Below are 21,917 nucleotides of genomic sequence, written 5' to 3'. Positions count from 1 at the left end.
GGGCTAGTCTTATTTCTCATATTTGTCCTGGAGTCAGTCAAGCTTGTGCAACGAGGTCCCCATAAAAATTCCAGAAGACGGGGCTCAGAGCTTCCAAACACACACACACACACACACACACACACACACACACACACACACACACAATTCCTTGTTCTCGTGCTCCTGGCCTGCATTCGTGTCTGTCACAGGAGGCAGGCAGGGGAGAGAGGAAGCAACAGCTTTGCTCAAAGTCCCTGCAGTGATGGATGAGGCTCTGCAATCTTTCTTAGCCCTCAGCATCCAGCCACAGCCAACTCCTGTCCTAGGTACCAATCTTTAACTTCCATCAGTTCCTATTCTCCCTTGTTTTACTGTTTTCCCACGCCAAACTTTTTAAAAATTACATGTGTGTTGTGTGTATATTCATGCAAGTGCATGTGGCTACCAGAAAAAGTTCTCTCCTTTTCCTTGTGAGTTCCAGGGACTGAACTCGGGTTGGCAGGCTCTGTGGCAAGCACCTTTACCTGCTGTACCATCTTGCACATACTTTTGTAACCACTTTGTTATGTTCAATATCCTCTGTTAAAACAATTAGAACGGTTTCAGGTTTCCTGACAGGACAGTGGCTGATAGCACTCCAGCAGACCAGGCTGGACTTGAACTCACAGAGATCCCCCTGCCTCTGTCTCCCAAGTGCTGGGATTAAAGGCCTTGCCTGTGCTTCTTAACACCCACCAGTAAGTTAGGTGTCCCCACAACCTGCTCCTCGGGTTTCATCAGCTTGCAGAACTCAGAGAAACACCTTTCCCAGATTCTCATAAAGGACACTCAAAGGATACAGGTGAAGGGGTGGACAGTGGGCATGGTGACTCAGGTCTGTAATCCTCACACCCAGGAGGCAAAGGGAAGAGAATAATGAGTTCATGCTAGCCTGAGCTACACAGTGAATTACAGACCACTCTGGGCTGTACAGACACCCTGTCTAAAATAAACTAGTAAGATTATTTTAAAATTAAAAAAGACACGTAAGATGCATGCCACCTTCTCAGAACCTCCCTGCCTCTGTCTGAAAGTTCTCCACGCCCTGACGTTTGAAGTTTCCACGGAGACTGACTTCACACAAAGGCACAGCTGAAACATGGACTGCTGGGCTGACATGTGACCGGGCAAAAATGGTCTGATCTAATACTGTGGATTTGTGGGGCGTGGGGTCTGGAAATTCCGCAGTATTGCTTCCTTGCTAAGAAGGGGCAAGACCTCATCTAAATGAGGGTCTTGATCTATTATCATCAGCCAAGTGGGTCAAAGGATTTGAGAATAAGCTGGGCTTGGCTGAAGATGTCTGTAAGCCTCAACCTGGGAGGTGGAGGTAGATAGAGGCAGGAAGATCAAGTTTTCAAGACTAGTCTGCACAGCCAGTTCAAAGCCAGCCTGGGTTACATGAGACCCTGTCTCATACCCCCAACAAAAGAAAAATAGAAGAAGGTAAGACTGTAAGGGCGAATATCCACAACTTGCCTTGAGGAAGAGATTCAGTCTTTGTGGCTGCTTGGGGAGAAAAGAGAGCAGGCGAAAGGGGGAGGGAGTCAGAGACAGGAAGACCGAGTCCAAAGGCAGAGGCAGGCCCGAGCTCTAGCCTAGTCACGCTGGAAATCACCAGGACAGTGGGGGAGGAATGAGTCAGGAGCCGTGGGTGAAAACCAAATATATATTCTATCACAACCTGACAGAACATTCTTCCAGTTAACTAAAGAGTGTTTTTGGAAGCTCCACCCCCAACCTGTGTCCTATGGCTCTCCAAAATCCGGTTCTTCTAACTCAGATGCCCAGAGCAGTGTGGCCACGTCCTTCCTTGGGGAAGGCAATCGGAGGTGGGTGGAAGGAGCCCAGTGGTAAATGTGTGCCCTGCGCTTGCCGACGGGCAGCAGGACCTGTGCTGCCCGAGCTAGCTGTGGGGCAGGCAGATGTTAAGCTCCACCAAAGCCCATGTCTTCATCTGACTTTGAAGCAGCCCTAGGAGGCGGCTCAGATGAAAGTCAGTGTCTCTGCATCCCCAGCCTGGGAGGCCGAGTTGGAGGGAGGGGTGAATGCTTTCTTGCCTTCAGCGAGAGCTTTAAAATGCTGCAAGAAAAGGGAGAGGACAGAGTTTGGAACATGCCAGTTGCTACATTTTAACAAGGATGACTACTTTAAAACCCCTTTAAGCCAAACTGAGCAAGGTGGCACAGGCTTGGAATCCTAGCAACTGGGAGGATGAGGCAGGAGGATCACTGTGAGTTCAAAACTAGCCTGGGTTACACCATCATTTCCAGGTCAGCCTTGGCCACAGTGAGACATGTCCAAAAACATGTCCTAAGTCTACTTCCAACTAATGCATTGGTTTATCTTTGAAAGAGACAGTGATGTACCCATCCCTTCAAAACAATCCCGTGTCTGTCTCCTCCCTGCTCGCATTCCTGAGGCCGCCTGCTTCTGTGTGCCTCCTCACTAAGTTCTGTTTAAGCCCATCCTCTCTTCCTCCCACACCCCAGTCTCCTCTGCTGCTCACATAATCATGTAACAGGCACTGTGACCCCAACGGGAACACAGGCACAGCAGGGCCCTGGACAGCCTGTCTCACCTGGGAGTTCTTGAATTCTGAGTAGAGGGAAAAGAGGAGGTGGAGGGACTGAATGCGGCTCTTGTAGAAAGGAATGTCCAGGATAGCTGTAACAGAGAAGAGCTCACAGGGACAGACGCCAACACACTCCAGAACTGGAGGCACTTCTGTTCCGGATGCCTCTCCTCTCCCAAATGGGACATGTTACTTTGGGGTTCAATGTTCAGCCCCAACACCACCCTAGAGGGCTGCCAACAGTACAGCTGGCTTCCAGTGAAGACTGTAAATCAAGATACCACTGTACAGGGATCAGCAAGCCCTTCCAAAGGCCCAGAACGCAGCTGCCAGAGACAGGGTAGAGGCAGGGAGGAGCTCACCACAGATCATGTCGATGTACTCGGCCAGGCTGCAGTCAATCTCAACGGTGGGCAGACTCACCTGACAGCAACACAGGATGGACACAGTCAAAAGGCTCAAGAGGGCCTTTAAGCCCAACACTTGGGAGACAAAACTCATGGACAGATCTCTACCAGTTCCAGGATAGCCTGGTCTACATAGTAAGTTCCAGGCCATCTGCACCTCCATTGTGAAATTGTCAAAAGCAAACAAACAAAAAAAGGGACTGGAAGCCGGGCAGTGGTGGCACAGGACTTTAATCCCAGCACTCGGGAGGCAGAGCCAGGCGGATCTCCGTGAGTTCGAGGCCAACCTGGGCTACAGGGTGAGTTTCAGGAAAAGCACCAAAGCTACACAGAGAAACCCTGTCTTGAAAAAAACCAAAAAAAAAAAAAAAAAAGAAAAAGAAAAAGAAAAACAAAACACTAAAAATAGACAATAAAAATATATGACTCAGCTCTACTACTCCTGGGCACATGCCCAAAAGGTTGCCTACTACAGACACACTCACTCATAAATGTTTATTGCTGATTTATTCACAATGGCCAGGAAATGGATTCAGTCTAGATGTCCATCAACAGATGAATGGATAGTGAAAATGGGTACCTATTCACAACAGAATTTCGTTTAGCCACAAAGAAAGATGAAATGAAATATACAGGAACATGGACAGACAAATAACATATGTCCTCTCATTTTCAGTTTTGTAAATGTGTACTTCTGTGAGCGTGAGTGTTGGAAGAGGCTAGGAAATGAGAAAGGGGCCCTTGAGAAGGGAAAAACGAGGGTGTGAGTGAGTGGAAAGGGTCACAGAATACACCACATGAGGGTAGAAAGGAGTTCCCTGGGAGGACAGAGTGATGGAGACAAGACTCGGGAAAGAACCAACTGCAGGTCAGTGTGCATGAACACGTCAATATGACAGGACCAACTGCAGGTCAGTGTGCGTGAACACGTCACTATGACAGGACCAACTGCAGGTCAGTGTGTGTGAACACGTCAATATGACAGGACCAACTGCAGGTCAGTGTGTGTGAACACGTCAATATGACAGGACCAACTGCAGGTCAGTGTGTGTGAACACGTCACTATGACTGGACCAACTGCAGGTCAGTGTGTGTGAACACGTCACTATGACAGGACCAACTGCAGGTCAGTGTGTGTGAACACGTCACTATGACAGGACCAACTGCAGGTCAGTGTGCGTGAACACGTCACTATGACAGGACCAACTGCAGGTCAGTGTGTGTGAACACGTCACTATGACAGGACCAACTGCAGGTCAGTGTGTGTGAACACGTCACTATGACAGGACCAACTGCAGGTCAGTGTGTGTGAACACGTCAATATGACAGGACCAACTGCAGGTCAGTGTGCGTGAACACGTCAATATGACAGGACCAACTGCAGGTCAGTGTGCGTGAACACGTCACTATGACAGGACCAACTGCAGGTCAGTGTGCGTGAACACGTCAGTATGACAGGACCAACTGCAGGTCAGTGTGCGTGAACACGTCAGTATGACAGGACCAACTGCAGGTCAGTGTGCGTGAACACGTCAGTATGACAGGACCAACTGCAGGTCAGTGTGTGTGAACACGTCAGTATGACAGGACCAACTGCAGGTCAGTGTGTGTGAACACGTCAGTATGACAGGACCAACTGCAGGTCAGTGTGTGTGAACACGTCACTATGACAGGACCAACTGCAGGTCAGTGTGCGTGAACACGTCACTATGACAGGACCAACTGCAGGTCAGTGTGCGTGAACACAGCAGTATGACAGGACCAACTGCAGGTCAGTGTGCGTGAACACGTCACTATGACAGGACCAACTGCAGGTCAGTGTGCGTGAACACGTCACTATGACAGGACCAACTGCAGGTCAGTGTGCGTGAACACAGCAGTATGACAGGACCAACTGCAGGTCAGTGTGCGTGAACGTGTCATAATTAAAGCTGTTAGTCTGTATGCTAGTGAAAAGAATTAAAAATAGAGTTGGTTTGGCGTGGGTTGGTGGCTTACGCCTGTAATCCCAGACCTCAGGAGGTTGAAGCAGAAGTCCCATGGGTTGGAGGCCAACCTTAGATATTGAATGAGTTCTAATTTAGGATTCACCGTGAGACTCTGTCTCTAAAACAAACAAACAAAATGGTTTCCTATTTTTTTCCTAAATTTTATTTTTTCCTAAGTTTTTTTCTCTTGGTTATAAAAATTAAGAGTGTAGGGCAAGAATATAGCTCACTTGGCAAAGTACCTGCCTAATATGCAGGAAGCTCTTGGTTCAATCCCCAAGAAAAAGATGATTGTTAGACAGACAGACAAAAAATGGATGGAAGGATGGATAGATAGAGATGGATGGATGGATGGATGGATGGACGGATGGGCAGACAGATAAGATTTAAACATCTGGCAATTAAGAATGAGACATCAGCTTCTAACATAGACAACACCTCCAGAGAAAGTGCCACCGACAGTAATAACGCAGGGGAGACATGTTTATCAGAGCCGGCTGCTCAAGGGAATGTCCCAGGAGCATTACTGCAATACATGGGAACTGGAAACTCTCTAAATGCCAGTCACTACAGATTAAAGAACAGTCTACAATTCATTTATGAAAATGAGTAAACAAGACCTAGAACATGGATGAGTCTACAATTCATTGATGAAAATGAGTAAACAAGACCTAGAACATGGATGAGTCTACAATTCATTGATGAAAATGAGTAAACAAGACCTAGAACATGGATGAGTCTACAATTCATTGATGAAAATGAGTAAACAAGACCTAGAACATGGATGAGTCTCCCACCATGTAGAGAAGAGGGCATCAAAGTAGGTTTAGGGGCTGATCCTATGACTAGCTCAGTGGTAGAGCACCTGCCTACCTTGGATGAGTTCCCAGGTTCAACCTCCAGTGCAGGGATGGAAAGGGGCAAGATTTAGAGAAAATACAAAAACAGGACAGTGGTCACTTTGGATGGGGAGAGCAGAGGGGTTTTTGGAAGGCTGGCAGTGTATGGTTTACTAATCTAATGTGTTGATTACATAAGTGTGGTCAGGTGGCAAAATGATCAAGCTTTACAGTATGAATATATTTCTATCATGGGTTCCAGTTCTATTTATAAGTCAGAGTGCTAACACAGAAGAGAGAAACCCCTGGGCCCTGGATGGAAGCCACACTCACTCCTGCTCCTTCCCACTCACCTTTCCCAAGAGCTCTTCAAACTCTGGGGACCACTCCTGCATCAGCATGTCAATGTCAGGCATGGGCCTAGAGTGGAGAAGTAAATATGAAGAGAATCACTGACCAACGGCATCAGCTACCTCTAACCCAGGCACTCAACTGGGTGAGCCAGGGCTGCAGGAGAACCTAGAAGGGAAAAGCATATGTACCATGGCGTGGTTTGAAGCAGCCAGCTACGTAATGATGCAGAGAACGCTCATCTTTGCATCTGCAATCTGTGCCAGCAGCTGCCAACTTTCCGATTTCTAAGTCAGATGAGGCACAGTGTGATGTACATCTTTTTAAGGATCTCATGCTAAGCTGCTTTACCCCCAGGTTTTGGCCTTTCCTCAGGAGCAAAGGGTCACTATACACTACAGCAGAGAAGTCACGTCTCTGCCATGTACTGTCATGAGGAGGCAGAAGCAGGAAGAAGACTGAGTTGAAGGCCAGCTAAGACTACACAGCGGCCTCTAGTTATCATCACCTGGTGTAGTGCACAGTCGCAGGGGGCTTAGAACGGTGTAACTCAGAGATGCTCTCAATCCAGGTGTCAATGGCTTTGGGATTCTTTTCTGCATCTTCCAGGCTCTTTACTTTCATATGTTGCTAGAAAAATAAGGAGAACAATGATACAGATACATTATAATGAAACCCATTATTTTGTATAACTGAGTTACTTGTTTTATTTATTTATTTTTTGGTGTGTGTGTGGGGGGGGGGTTTTAATAATCGTTTAATTTTATTTATTTTTATTTTATGAACATTAGTGTTTTGACTGCATGTCTGTGTGAGGGTGCTGGGTCCCTTAGAACTGGAGTTACAGACAGTTGTGAGCTGCCATGTGGGTGCTGGGAATTGAACCTGGGTTCTTTGGAAGAGCAGCTGGTTGGTGCTCTTAACCTCAGAGCCATCTCTCCAGCCCCAGGGTGGTGGTGTTTTATGTCAACTTGACACAAGCTGGAGTCCTCTGAGAAGAGGGAGCAGCAGCTGAGGAACTGCCTCCATTAATTTGGCCTGCGGGTAAGTGGGGGGGAGGGGGGCATTTTCTCTGTTGATGATTGATGTGGAAGGACCCAGCCCCTAAGAAGGCGGTCTTGGGTGTATAAGAAAGCAGGCTGAGCACTGGGTGGTGGTGCACGCTTTTAATCCCAGCACTGGGGAGGCAGAGCCAGGCAGATCTCTGTGAGTTCGAGGCCAGCCTGGTCTACAGAGCGAGATCCAGAACAGGCAGGAAGAACAAGCCAGCAAGCAGCACTTCTTCCATGGTTCACTTTCAGTTCCTGCCTTAAGGTTCCTGACTTGACTTCCCTCAATGAATGAACTGTGACATGGGATGTGTAAGCCAAATTAACCCTTTCCTTCCCAAGATGTTTTTGGTCATGACGTTTATCACAGCAACAGGAAGCAGATTAGGACAGTAATTTAAAACCATTAATTGGAAGAGTGCTGTTTGCTGGGCCTGATGGCACATAATTTAATCCCAGCACTTGGGAGGTAGAGGTAGGTAGATTTCGGTGGGCCATCCTGCTCTATAGTGGGTTCCATGCCAGCCAGGGCTATATAGACAGACCCTATCTCAAAAAGCCTTCTCTTTTGAGAAGAAAAAGTGCTGTTCGCTGAGCACAGTGATGCACACCTGCCAACTACAATCCCAGCACTTGGGAAGTAGAGGCAGGAAGATCAGGAGTTTGAGGCTAGCCTGGGCTACCTGAGAACTTGTCTCAAAAAGAAAAAAAAAAAGAAAGAAAAAGACTGGTGGAGCCATGAGAAGGAGGCACAGTAAAAGGGGGGCTGACCACAGTGAAATGCCATTTCACATCTGCTAGGACGGCTGGAATCAAAAGGGCCAATCACAAGTGTAAGTTAGGATTTGGAGAATCTTCAATTCTCCTTCATTGCTGGTGGGACTGCTACTAGCTCAGAAAACTTTCCGGCAGTTCTTCAAAATTTTGACCAGAGTCAATAAACAGCAATGCAATCCTCCTCCTCCTCCACATATATGCAAGAGAGATCACACATCCGCCATACAAAGACATACACTTGAATGCTCTAGCTGTGTTCCTAACGGAAGTGGGAACTGACGAGCCTAAGGAAATGTGGCTTACACTAAAAAGAGTATTAGTCACAGGAGGAATGACGTGGCCCGTAGAGCTAGGAAGAGAGACCAGCTATGGCTCCTTTCTGAAGGGAGGAAGCTTTGTAAGTCAGTGAAGGAGACTCAGTGCCAGGACACCTGGCTGGAACAGAAAAGCACTGTAGAGTAATAAGCATACAACTCCGTGAATGTACTGAAAGTCAGTGAGTGAATTGTCCAATTTAAAAGGGGGACTCCTGGGGCTAAAGAGATGGTTCAGGGGTTAAGAGTACTGGCTGCTCTTATGGAGGACCCAGGTTCAATTCCCAGCACCCACATGGCAGCTCACAACCATTGGTAGCTCCAGCTCCAGGGGATCTGATGCTCTCTTGGCCCCCCGGGCACTGCATTCATGTGAGGCACAAACACACAAATCTTCAAATAAAAAAAGGTGTGTATGTGACTCCTATGATATGTAAACTATCTCAATAAAGCCATCACTAAAAACCCAGGCTGGCCGTGCGGTGGTGGTGCATGCCTTTAATCTGGGAAACAGAGCCAGACGGATCTCTGTGAGTTCCAGGCCAGCCTGGTCTACAGAGTGAGTTCCAGAACAGGCACCAAAACTACACAGAGAAACCCTGTCTTGAAAAACAAAAAAGAAAAAAACTCAGGCTGGTCTGAAGCCACATCCCCTTTCAACAGGCAATGGTCAGTGCAGCCTCTGACCTAATCCCCTGCTTTCACGCTGGGCCCTGCTCTGACCAGCAGCTTACCGTGATGTTGTGCTGCTTGGAATTCTCTGTTAACCAGAGTGAGAGCACAGTAGGGTCTGACTGCTTTGTAGATGGCTCATCTAACACCAAGAGGCCAAGGTGGTCAGGTTTTCCGTCAGGACGTGGCACCTGGTTCAGAGAAAGGTTAGGAGCACTGAGGGGAAATGGGAGATTCACAGCAGAGCCATGGCTTCTGCTTCCCATAAACTGCTGAAATTATTATTTCCAGAGTGAATTTCCAGTAGTGTGTCAACAGTAAAAAGCATGCCCCTCTATTATACTAGACTGAGTCCTAGAATGAACCAACATGATGTATGGAGCATAAATATGGGGCTAAATTCATGGTCAGTTAGGGAATAAACACATAATAATGCATCACATAACCCAGTGAGTGGAATCTGAGGAGACAGCAAGGTTAAGAACTCCAATGCAACACCAGGCAGTGGTGGTGCACTGCAGACCTTTAATCCCAGCACTTGAGAGGCAGGCATGTGGATCTCTGCGAGTTTGAGGACAGCCTGGTCTAAAGAGTGAGTTCTAAGACAGCCAAGGCTATGCAAAGAAACCCTCTCTTGAAAAACAAAACAAACAAACAAACAAAAAGAACTCCAATGCAATGAAGACTATTAAGGTAGCCATTGTCATCAGAGAAATTAGAGGAACTATTAGAACAGATGAGCTGGAGCAAACCCCAGGGGAATCATTTTTAGGATTCACCATCTGTACCTTTAAAAATGCATCAATATCTCCAACAGCTGGAATAAAATCAGGAATGAAAGGTTTCAGTTTATGGTCCAGATCGATCAGCTGAGGTGTGTACCTACAAGAGACAGTTAAGGGAAGGTGGAAGCAGTCAGAAATGTCACTTGACTGGGTTAAAAAGCATCAGAAGCACTGAGTGTTGCTTCGAACTAGGGAGTGGAATGGCTCGGGCAAGGCAGGCATGGTCGGGTACAGCAGATGCTCGAGTGCTTACCGGCTGATGTACTCAAAGAGCTCCTTGATCTCAGCCGAGACCGGCAGATGCTCATAGTCTGCAGGATCGTAGGCCCTGGGGAAGGAGACACAGGCAGGTCAAAGCCACCCTCGAGGAGCACAGGTGGCAGGGCCCTGGCCAGCCCATGTGATCTGCACTATAGAGATGTGAGCCTGAACCTACCACCTGCCCCTGCCTACTTTTCTGGTGGCTTACAAAGAAACTTTGACATTGATTATAATTACTTCTCAATGATCTCTAATTAAAGGAAAAAGCTTCAGAAAACCCATGTGATTTTTTAAAATTTTATTTATGTACTTTTTCTTAGGTATAAGTGCTCTGTCTGCATGTATGCCTACATGCCAGAAGAGGGCACTGGATCACATTATAGATGGTTGTGAACCACCATGTGGTTGCTGGGAATTGAAATCAGGTCCTCTGGAAGAGCAGCCAGTGCTCTTAACCATTGAGCCATCTCTCTAGCTCCAATTATTATTATCATTATCATTATTATTATTATTATTATTTTAATGTGTATGGGTGTTTTGCCAAGTATGTCTGTGCACCACGTTTATATCTTATGCCCAAGGAGGCCAGAAGATTGTGTCAAATCCCCTGGGATTGGAGTTACAGACAGCTGTGAGCTTCCATGTGAATTCTGGGAACTGAATCCAGGTCCTCTGTAAGAGCAGCCAGTGCTCTTCACCCCTCAGCCATCTCTCCAGCCCCACAACATGACTTTTAAAAATCTTTGAGTATACGTGTGTACGCAAGCATGTGTGGTGAATGTGATGCATGCACACATGTGTGTGCAGGTGCACATGCCAGGGAATGCACATGGAGGTGAGAGAGGGCTGGTGTGTAAGTGAAGAGATGTGTGTGTGTGAAGATCAGAGACAACTAGAGGGAGTTGGTCCTCTCCTTCCACCACGTGGGTCCCAAGGAATGGACTGAAGTCTTCAGGCTTGGTGGCAGGTGCCTTTACCCTCTGAGCCGGCTGACCCAACCCTTGGGTTTTCTGAGATAGGGCCTTGTTGTGTATGTAGCTCAAGCTGGTCACAGGCCTGCAATACTCCTGTTTCAGCCTCCTGAGTGTTGGGATTACAGGTCTGTGCCACCATGTCCAACTTACTAGATATATTTTATACATATTTTAAAAAGATTTATTTTTTATATAGATATGCTAGTGCATGTGCATGCACATGCATGAACACTGCAAAGGCCAATAGAGGGCACTGGATCCCTGGAACTGGAGTAACAGGTGAATTTGAGCCAGCCAACATAGGTGCTGGGAACCAAAGTTGGGTCCTCTGGAAGAAAAAAAGCACTCTTAAGCACAGAGCCACCACACTTGGCTGCAACACATACTTTCAACAAGTAGACAAAATTTTGATTGGTTATTTGACCATTTAGTTCACTGGTAATTTTATATACATAACTTCTTAATTTTTTTTGTTATATTTATCTGTTTAAGATGAAGCCTTGCTATGTTGCCCAAGTTGGCCTTAAACTACTGGGTTCAAGAGATCCTCTTATCTCAGCCTTCCAAGTAGCTGAGACTTTGGGTATGTGCCATTACACTTGGCTAGTAATTGTATTTTATATGTTTGTTTTGCAGTTCTGGGGATTGAACCCAAGGCCTCACATATAGCGGCAAATACACGACCACTGAGCTGTATCTATATCCCCAGTGTATATGTTGATTATAACTTACAGGAGTGAATCATGACTCACTGTGACAACGGGGCTGCAACAGAGTAAAATGTTGTTGTTGTTATTGTTGTTGTTGACTTAGCACCACCCAAGAACCTTGCCTCGACATGAGGCCCCTGAAGCTCTTCTCTCCTGTCCTGAAGGATCTCAGCCTACAATGGAAATGCTTATGTGCATGTAGTTTGCCCCCTAGACAGACAGGCTTTGGTATATGCACAAGTGCACTTCTTCCCCAAACTGGGAGCTCCTGGAAGGCAGAGGCCATGCTTTCAGTTAACCCTGTGTACTTGCTGAGCCCACAAATGTTTCAGATAGTTTAGGTGACATCACAGGAGCAGATCAAGCAGTGGAGCCAGAGAGAAATGACAACTCACAATGCCAGGCTCCTGAGACATGAGAAAACCCTAAGCAGACGATATCAAAAGACACTGCAGTCTATTCCCAGATAAGCCCTTCTAACTGCCACTCTGAACAAAATCCCCCTTGGTGCAGGGTCCTTCCTACCCTTCCAGAGGCGCTCCATGCTCCTCATCATCATCATCGTCATCAGAATCAGTCTCGGATGAGTCATCATCGTCGTCATCATCATTTTCACTGAAGCCCCGCTGAGGTGTCAACTGTGAGGGCTTCTTCTTCTCCTGGGCAGGGCAGGTGGGCAGGGGAGAAACAATTACAGAAAGAGAACACAGCTTCACAGAGTTAAACAAATGCACCATAAACAAAAGTAACACACCTTAAAATAATATTCTACAACAGGGCACCGGCACTCACATTCACATACCCGCACTCCTGCACACACACACACATTTATACATAATTAAGGGTAAAATAAATCATATAGAGTGGAAGAAAAAGCTCAGTGGCCAAGAGCACATACTGCTCTTGCAGAGGACCAAAATTTAGCTCCTGACACCTACAAAAGGCAGCCCACAACCTCCCCTCCTGTAACACCAGCTCAAGGGGATCTGATCTCTTCTGGCCTCCATGGGTACCTGCACTCACATGCACAGACACACAAACATAATTTAAAAATAAAATAAACATTGGAAAAGGGTAACAACTTGAGTTTAGGGAGTAAGGAAAGAAGAAGTGGGGCAGAGAAAATTTATATAGGCATATGGTACTCATAAAGATCATAGAGAAACCTAGCATCTAATTTGTAAGAATGCTCACAGTAAGGGCTGGAAACTATCACGAGAATAAGTGGATACTCAACCCTGAGCCTGGATTCACACAAGCAGCTCTGGAGAGTCGGGGCTTCCTATTTCTGCTCAGTGGTTTCTTCACAGTACCTTTCCCTGTGAGTTAAGTGACTATGTACTCTAGTTCAGGATGAGGGCTCCTTTGTCCTTGGCATTACAGCCTAAGTTTTTTGAGTTTTTTGTCATTGTCATTGTTGCTGGGTTTTTTGGTTTTGATTTTGGTTTTTCCAGACAGGGTTTTATTGTGTAGCCCTGGCTGGCTGTCCTGGAACTCACTCTGTAGATCCACTTGCCTCTGCCTCCTGAGTGCTGCGATCAAAGGCATGCACCACCACCGCCCGGCAACAGTCTATATTTTTGAGCTGGCTGGCTATGCTGCATCCTATGCTCTCAGGTCCTTGAGAGAGGGTCTACTGGTATCTGCACTTGCAGAGACAGTTGGGACAGGGTCCTTATCTTTGTCTCTGTGGCCTGTAGCCTGTAGCATGCTTTGCCTTGGGACCTGACAGGTGGTCAACTAGCCTCCTTTAAAAGTAGCTTTTAGGGTCTGGGGAGATAGCTCAGGGGTTAAGAGCATTGTTAAGGATATGGATTCAATTCCCAACACCGACATAGCAGCTCACAACCATCTATAATCCCAGTTTCAGGGATCCAATGCCCTCTTCTAGCCTCCATGGGCACAAGATACACATGGTGCATAAAAATATATGCATAGAAAAATATGCAGGAAGGTGGGCGGTGGCAGCAAATGCCTTTAATCCAGCACTTGGGAAGCAAAGGTAGGCAGATCTCTGTGAGTTCGAGGCCAGCCTGGTCTACAGAATGAGTTCCAGGACAGCCAGGGCTACACCGAGAAACCCTCTCAAGAATAACAAAAAACGGGGGCTGGAGAGATGGCTCAGAGGTTGGGAGCACTGGCTGCCCTTCCAGAGGTCCTGAGTTCGGTTCCCAGCAACCACATGGTGGCTCACAACCATCTGTAGTGAGATCTGGTGCCCTCTTCTGGCCTGCAGGCAAAACATGCTGCATACATAATAAATAAATAAATCTTTTTTAAAAAAAAAAAAGAATAACAAAAAACAAAAAAATTGACTGTCGTTTTAGTTCAAAAATAGATGGCTTCTTCTAGTTATAGATGTGTACTAAATTGGAAAGATAAACCAGCCTTGACTACCGTCCACTGCATGAAGCCTAAAAGAATGTAGTATGGCTCCACCAACTGTGGAGACCAACCAGGAAAAGGGCTCACTTTTCTCTGACTGTTCTTCAGAGTCATGCTTTGGGAACTTCCTGACACAATGTCAGATGCTTTCTACAGACAAATGACTAGGATACTATCTTGTGTATAAGACGATAAAATGATGCACTAGTCATAGAGTGAGACCTTAAAAACCTTACTTCCTCATGTTTTAATGTAGTCAATTTGTATCATTTCAGCTTCTTGCATTACTATAAATACTCTTCATATAAACTTCCAAAGTTTTTGTTGTTGTTTCTTCCTTTATAATTCTATATGTATAGGTGTTTTGCTTACATGTATGTCTGTGCACAACATGAGTGTTTGGTGCCCATGGAGGACAGAAGAGGATGTTTCATTCTCCTGGGACTGGAATACAGACAGTTGTGAGCAGCCATGCAGGTGCTGGGAATTGAACCTGGGTCCTCTGGAAGAGCAGCCAGTGCTCTTAACTACTGAGCCATCTCTCCAGTCCATTTCTTTGTTTTATGGTGCTGGGGATTAAAGCCAGGGCCTTAGGGATGTTAGGCAAGTGCCAATCTCCAGTCATCAATACCCCCATTTAAAGGACAATAAAAATGTGAGGACTTTTGTTGTTGTTTATGAGACAGGGTCTTTCTGTAATCCAATCTGTGCTGGAACTCATTATGGAGTCCAGGCTGACCTTAAATTCTTCACCATCCTGCCTCAGCCTCCCAAGTTTTGGGATTATAGACATGTGCCACAATAACCAAGGACAAATAAGACATGAGCAATGGGCCAGGAGTGGAGGCCAAAGCATAAAAAGGTGCTATGCAGGGCACAGGTGCCACTCCTAACTGGCTAGACTATGGCGTTCCCAGCCTTTCCTCAAAACAAGTGACTGCTCACAGGATAATAACTGAGGGACATGTATCTTAAGACATTGAAGTTTCATAAAATATTGGCATCACCACAAGTGCTGGGAATAAAATCATCCCTGGGCCAATAATTCCAAACTTGTTTAGCATATGAATTGCCTACGCTGCTTATTCAGCACTCGGGAGGCAGAGACAGGTGGATCTCTGAGTTAGAAGCCAGCCTGGTCTCAAAAGCAAGTTTCATACCAGCTAGGGCTACACAGAGAAACCCTGTCTCCAAAAAAACAAAACAAAACAAAATTTATACACACACACACAAACACACAAGTTCTTAGGTAGTACCTTTGAGAAGGGGACTAGGAATCTATACTTTTATGTGTCACTATTTTATTGTGTATGTATCTGGTGCCCAGAGTGGCCAGAAGAGAACAGAGATTCCCTGGAATGGGAGTTACAGAAGGTTGTGAGCTGTCATCTGGGGGATGGGAACCTTCCTCTAGAAGAGCAATCAGTGCTCTTAACCGCTGAGACATATCTCTAGCCAAACAATGAATACATGTACACACACACACACACACACACACACACACACACACACACACACACACATTTTTGATAGGGTTTCTCTGTGTAGCCCTGGCTGTCCTGGAACTCTCTGTAGATCAGGCTGGCCTCAAACTCACAGAGATTTGCCTACCTTAGCCTTCCAGTGCTGGGATTAAAGGTGTGCACCACCACTGCCTAGCTGGAATCTGTATTTTTAAGAGCAAGTATTCCAGTTGATTTTTATAATCAATAAACTCTGAAACTCTGTCGATTTTAGATGAAGCTCCTCACTAAAAGCCAGCTACAGGGGCTGGAGAGCTGGCTCAGTGGTTAAGTACACTGACTGCTCTTCTAGAGGACCTGGGTTCAATTCCTAGCACCCACATGGCAGCTTATAGCTATCTGTTACTCCAGTTCCAGGGTTTCTGACATCATCACACAGACAAACATGCAGGCAAAACATCAATGCACATTTCAAAAAAAAAGCCAGCCATAATGATAGTCTGAGTCGGGGATGGTCTCATCAGTAAATGTGAAGCCACTAGGTGAGTGCTCAGGAAATGCTTCCTGCTGACTCGGGTCCTCTCACACCCACCACCAGAGCCCTGAGGAAGCTGTGGCTGTACTGCACCTTGTTTTCCTCTTCGTACTCGTCACTGCTGTTGTCAGCCATAGTCTTGTTAGGGAGGCCAGCAGAAAGAGGGGGGCCTTAGAGGAAGAGTTTCCCAGTTAGTGCAAAATCATCGTGAAAATAAACAAAACCAAAAATTTCACTTCATAACCTTTTTAATTTGTCATTTTATTTATTTTTGGTTCTTCTTTTTTTTCTTATTTCTTTTCTTTTTTTTTTTTTTTTTTTCCCAAGACAGGTTTCTCTGTGTATCCCTGGCTGTCCTGGAACTCACTTTATAGACCAGGCTGGCCTCAAACTCAGAAATCCACCTGCCTCTGCCTCCTGAGTGCTGGGATTAAAAGACATAAGCCACCACGCCCAGCCTAAAGTTACAATATTTTATGTAACAACATTTATAGGAACATGAAGGGAGCCAATGAGATAGCTCAGATTGGGGGAAACCTCATGGCCTTTTAAACCTCAAGACCTGCATTCCATCCCCAGCACTCACAGTGAAAGAAGAGAAAGGACTTCTGAAAGTTGTCCTCTGGCCTACACACACACACACACACACACACACACACACACACACACACAAATAAAAAACAAGCCGGGTGTGATGGTATGTTTTAGCCCCAGGTCCAGGGAGGCAGAGGCAGGTGGATCTATGAGCTCAAGGCCAGCTTGATCTACATAGTGAGTTTCAGGCCAGCCATGGCTACATGGTGAGACCTTGTCTCAAAAATAAAATAAAATAAAACAAAACTTGGGAGGAAAGACAGGATACTGAATTCTAGTCATAGCTCTGTCAATTCAAGACATTACTATAAATATTCCTTTGCCTACGCACTGGGCTAGATGTTATACTAATTGATTACCTGCAATTATACGACTAGAAACTGAACTGTACTGGGGCAAACTGAGGTATGTGATTAATAAAGTGAAAGAGTATTTGGTTAATAGGAGGATCGGTCTGAGGGCAACTCTATCACTTGCACAAAATGACTTACCCTCTCCGAGTGTCAGTATTGCCTAAATGGGGTCAGTGACAGGATCGGGTGAAAAGCCTATCTGGAAGAGAGTGGCCTAGAGCCTGGCAAATAGCAGCTAGTTGTGAATTTGAATTTGAATCAGGGCATACGAGCAGTAAGAGAATCTGTAAAAATAACAGCATATTCTGAAATTGAAAGTATAACCAGATGTCAGACTAACCAGCATGAAAACATGTTAGATGAACCCTAAGTCAAACACATGCAAATCAACATTTTTGACTTATTAAATTACCCAGCTGCAAACAAGTCCACAGCTAGCAAGAGCATAAATTTGCTCAAGTCACTGGACATGGTAGCTTACAACACTCGGAAGACTAAGGCAAGAAGGGTACCTCAAATTCAGGGCCAGCCTGAGCTGCATAGTGAGTACCAGTTTAGCCTAGGCACCACTGAGTAAAACCCTATTTTGAAATAAACACATAAAAACCAAACATGATGGAGTAAAAACCCTAGTGGCTCAGTAATACTCAACATGTTCACTTCCACAGTACATATACTAAAATTTGGAATGATGCAGAGATTCCCACAGCCCCTGTGCAAGGATCACATGGAAATCCATGAAGCATTCCATAATTTTGGAAAATAAAGTATATACTGAAAAGTACTGAAAACAAGAATTCAGACAAATAATTGTACAGCACCACATACATCAACATTGTTCACAACAGCCGCAAGTGAGCAACACAACTGTCTGTCAGGAGATGAAGGTATTTAAAAATGTTGTATGTCGGGGCTGGAGGGATGGCTCAGAGGTTGAGAGCACTGGCTGCTCTTCCAGAGGTCCTGAGTTCAATTCCCAGCAACCACATGGTGGCTCACAACCATCTGTAATCTGGTGCCCTCTCTGGCATGCAGGCAGAACACTGTATACATAATAAATAAATCTTTAAAAAAATGTTGTATATCCACACAATAGACTCTATTAATAGAATACTATTCAGCCATAAAATTGAACATAATTATGATACATGCTATAGCATAAACAAACCTTGAAACATGTATACATGACAAGAGCCAGCCAAAAAAGGACATGATTTACCTACAAAGTACCCCTAATAGGCAAACTCACAGTGGCAAAATAGTGGTTAGCAGGAAGAAAGGAGTCAAGAGATCTGTTTGTTTGTTTGTTTGTTTCTCAGGCAGGGTCTCACTATATAGCGCTGGCTAGCCTGGAATTCACTATGGGAGGCCAGATCAGGCTGGCCTCAAACTCATACAGATCCACCCGTCTGCCTCCCCAGTGCTGGACTAAAGGCATATACCCCCATGCCTGGCAGCAGTCACTGTTTAACCATGAGGGAGTTCTAGAAACGTAGCTGTGGGATTTTGAATGAGAACAGCTCCCAGAGGCTCATCTGTTTCAATGCTTGGTTAGCAGCTGGTAGAGCTGTTTGGGAAGGATTAGGAAGTGTGGTCTTCTTGGAGGTGTGTCACTGGAGATGAGCTTTGAGAGTTCAAAAATCCATGCCTTTCCCAGTTAGCTGCCTCACGGCTCTGTCTAAAGATGTAAGCTCTCAGCTGTTCCTACGGCCATGATTTCACTCAGTCATCATGAACTCTAATCCCCTGAAACTGTAAGCCTCAAATAAACTCTTTCTTCTTTAAGTTGCCTTGGCCATGGTGTCTTATCACAGCAACAGAAAAGTAACTAAGGCAGTGGTGACAGTTACCAGACAATGTAAATGTACGTAAAGCCATTTAACTTCAAATGCCGTTTAAAGTGGCTAAAATAGTATTCTATACCACGTATATGTTACTACAATAAACACTGAGTTGGCGATCACACTCAGTTGGTTTTTTTTGTTTTTTAGTTTATTTATTTTTATTTTATGTGCACTGGTGTTTTGCCTACATATGGATGTCTGTGTGAGGGTGTCAGATCCTCTGGAACTGGACTTATAGACAGTTGTGAGCTGCCATGTGGGTGCTGGGAATTGAACCTGAGTCCTCTGGAAGAGCAGCCAGCCCTCTGAACCTCTGAGCCATCTCTCCAGTCCCTTAGTTTTTGTTTATTATGGCAAAATATACATGGGTGTGATCCCCAACCCAGGACCGGAATCTGAGCAAGCCTTGATGATTCTGTAACCACAGTCTACCCTGTATTTGTGTCATGTCTCTTTAAGCCACAGTCCAAACCATTACCATCTCCACCCAGCCTCTACCACAGCACTTCTACCTGCAGCCTCATTTTCATCTGTGAACCCTCCAAGAAATTCTACACGTGACAGCAGCACCGCCTCTGAAATTCTGCATCCCGCTTCTTACGCCTCTTCCCTCCTTCCTGATCAGACCCCTCTCATCATACACTGGTCTTTTCTCTTGAGTCTTCCCTGGCCACAAATGGGTCTCACCCATCACCATTATGTTTCATAGCAGTAAACAATCTGCCTACATCAATGCATACATGACATGTGTAATAATGACTGTTTATACACTGGCCATCTGTCTTCTACAATTACAAGCATCACGATGGCAGACAATGTGTCTTTTGTTTACCACTGTATTACCCAGTGCTAGCATGGCACATAGCAAGCATTCAAAAATGTTAGGGGGCTGGGTGTGATGGCACATGCCTTTATTCTCAGCAATGGGGAGGCAGAGGCAGGCCTGGTCTAGAGTGAGTTGCAGGGCAGCAGGGGAAACCCTGTCTTGAGAAAACAAAACAAAACAAACAAACAAAAAAAAACATCTAAAATAACCACATACAAAAAATGTTAAGTGAATAAATGAATAATGTCAAGTCCTCTGCTAAAACTCTGCTGCAATCACAGTTGGGGTGGCAGGTTAAAGGCAGGCTATGACACATCTTAATGAGTTAAAGAGAAAAACACAGCAGTGAACCCTGCTGGAGAGATGGCTCAATGATTAAGAGCACTGGCTAATCTTCCAGAGGACCCAGGGTTCAATTCCCAGCACCCACATGGCAGCTCACAACCATTTGTAGCTCCAGTTCAAGGGAATCCAACGCCCTCTTCTGGCCTCTGGGGGCACCAGGCACGCAGGTGGTACACAGACACACATGGAGACAAAGAGAAAAACAAGACAACACTCACACACATAAAATGTTTAAAAATAGTAATTAAAAAACAACTAAGCACAGCGAACCGGTGGCAGAATCTCTACAGTGCAAGTAACATGAAGCACACAGTGATAGCGGATGGGTTTGCAGTCCAAGACTGCAATCCGATGAACTGATTTCTCCGGATGAACCGATTTCTCCCTCCACTAGCGAGAAAACTGCAGCAAGTGCTCGGCTCACCAAGTTAACAACCTAGGAGCTTACTGAATACAAACATGAACCCAATCTGTGCTAGCGTTTTGAAAACCACCTCCCTTCTTATCTCTCTTTTCTTCTTCTCTTACCTTGATGTCCTGGGGCTGGAGGGCTAACACTGGCAACCTCTTCGGAGTCGTTAATCTCTAGACGCTCATCGTAAGTCTGGTTCTCAACGATTTTGGTCTAAGCAAAAGGAGGTCGGTTACATAGCTCCTACCACGGCATACACATTGAAGACTCCGCGCAGAGATGCACTCACTCCTACCCAAGCTTTCCCCTGATCTCAGAGCAAGCGGCTAGCCAGCTTCAACGCTTATTTAGCTACTAGCACTGGCTGAGAGCCGAGAGAACCGCGGAGGAAAAAGACATCCAACCTTTTCCAGCAGTAAACCAAAAGCTAATATAAGATGCGCTCAAGGGAAGCACAGCATGCATAGGTAGACTGCGATCGTCTCGGGTTTGGTCAGTTTTCCCACAGATGTTGAGGCTTCTGGCGGGGGGTGGGGGCGAGAGTATAGGGACCGTACCGGACTACAGAGGTTTTAGAGTCTAGACAGAGTTCAGCCTGTGGGTCACCTCTGGGCCGAGAAGGGAAAGATGGTCCTGAGAGAAGGCCGACTCCAGTCTCAGCCCCATCCACTAATCCCCAAAGCATCACCTCTACCCTTCCACCCGTTTTGAAGACAGGATCCCATTGGTTTCTTGGAGAGCCAAGGATCCAGAGTAGCTGGTTGGGCGCGGAGAGCGAAGAACGCGGTGGGTAGTCTCCTGGCGTGAGCACCAATTAATTACCTGTAGCCCCTCTGGATCCGTTTCCTCTATTTGGAAAGAACCCCAGCCGAGGACTGGGGTCTCACTCTCAGGCCCGGCCACTTCAGGGATCCCTAAGAGCAGTAAGCCGGCTGTTGTCAGTCGCTAGGCAAAAGGATAAATAAATTTAAAAAAAAAAAAAAAAAAATAGAGCGAGAGCGAGGAGGAATAATCGCGAGACCTACAGCACGGCCCGCCCACCCCCGCCCCACCCCCTCCCGGTGATGGCGGAAGTGGGGTCGCGGTGCTGGGATAGAGCGGCCCGGCGCTCTAGGTGGCCAGGCAGACGACTTGTCCATGGTTTCCGCAACTGAGTCGGTTGTGACATCTAGTGGTCAAAGGTGGTAGGGCAGGCTGTTGAATTTCTTCCCTCCGACTGGAAACTGTCACCTCAAAGACAAGGCTCACTTGTCATGCAGTTTGTGCTAGATAAGCCTAATCAGAATTTAGACACTCTTCAGGGGGAAAGTCCAAGAATGTCTAAAAGCCCTTTTATAGCATCCCTATGATACTATGATACGATAGCTCTTTTCCTCACGGTGCCCTGTGTCACGTACTTTATTCTTCCTTTAACTGAGATTAGGATTTAACTGTTTC

The 21,917-nt window shown here is 46.0% G+C and overlaps 1 protein-coding gene and 1 non-coding gene across 3 annotated transcripts; one reads left to right on the top strand and one right to left on the bottom strand.

Annotated features, from left to right (window-relative positions):
- Positions 1–1,676: 1,676 nt before the first annotated feature.
- Positions 1,677–21,462, bottom strand: Ift46 (intraflagellar transport 46). Of its 2 annotated transcripts, none has more exons than XM_052758573.1 (12): positions 21,303–21,462; positions 20,597–20,693; positions 16,200–16,276; positions 12,249–12,382; positions 10,032–10,106; positions 9,782–9,875; positions 9,056–9,184; positions 6,690–6,811; positions 6,184–6,250; positions 2,959–3,019; positions 2,603–2,688; positions 1,677–2,103 (listed from the first exon to the last, which is right to left on the bottom strand). In XM_052758573.1, the coding sequence occupies exons 3-12, from the start codon at positions 16,239–16,241 to the stop codon at positions 2,008–2,010; spliced, it is 906 nt and encodes a 301-aa protein (XP_052614533.1). In that variant the 5' UTR covers positions 16,242–16,276; positions 20,597–20,693; positions 21,303–21,462; the 3' UTR covers positions 1,677–2,007. The 2 variants fall into 2 exon arrangements, with proteins under 2 accessions (XP_052614533.1, XP_052614542.1); XM_052758582.1 differs by lacking the exon at positions 21,303–21,462 and adding an exon at positions 21,038–21,181.
- On the top strand, positions 17,708–17,810 carry LOC128105665 (U6 spliceosomal RNA). Its single transcript, XR_008216440.1, has one exon. It is a non-coding gene; the product is annotated as a U6 spliceosomal RNA (small nuclear RNA).
- Positions 21,463–21,917: the final 455 nt, after the last annotated feature.

The sequence above is a fragment of the Peromyscus californicus genome, unplaced genomic scaffold (genome assembly GCF_007827085.1).
Source record: "Peromyscus californicus insignis strain IS unplaced genomic scaffold, ASM782708v3 Scaffold_11__1_contigs__length_118956290, whole genome shotgun sequence".
In the NCBI taxonomy this organism is placed as follows: domain Eukaryota; kingdom Metazoa; phylum Chordata; class Mammalia; order Rodentia; family Cricetidae; genus Peromyscus; species Peromyscus californicus.
The sequence above is the reverse complement of the archived record's forward strand: the minus strand, read 5'-3'. Positions and strand labels throughout refer to the sequence as shown.

Excerpts from the sequence above, each read along its gene's own strand:
- Ift46 (XM_052758573.1), bottom strand. The coding sequence starts at position 16,241 with ATGGCTGACAACAGCAGTGACGAGTACGAAGAGGAAAACAAG. Across the intron at positions 9,185-9,781 it reads ATATTGATGCATTTTTAAAG|GTGCCACGTCCTGACGGAAA; the intron begins GTACAGATGGTG and ends TCTCTGAACCAG. Across the intron at positions 6,812-9,055 it reads CCAAGCAGCACAACATCACG|CAACATATGAAAGTAAAGAG; the intron begins GTAAGCTGCTGG and ends TTATTTTTCTAG.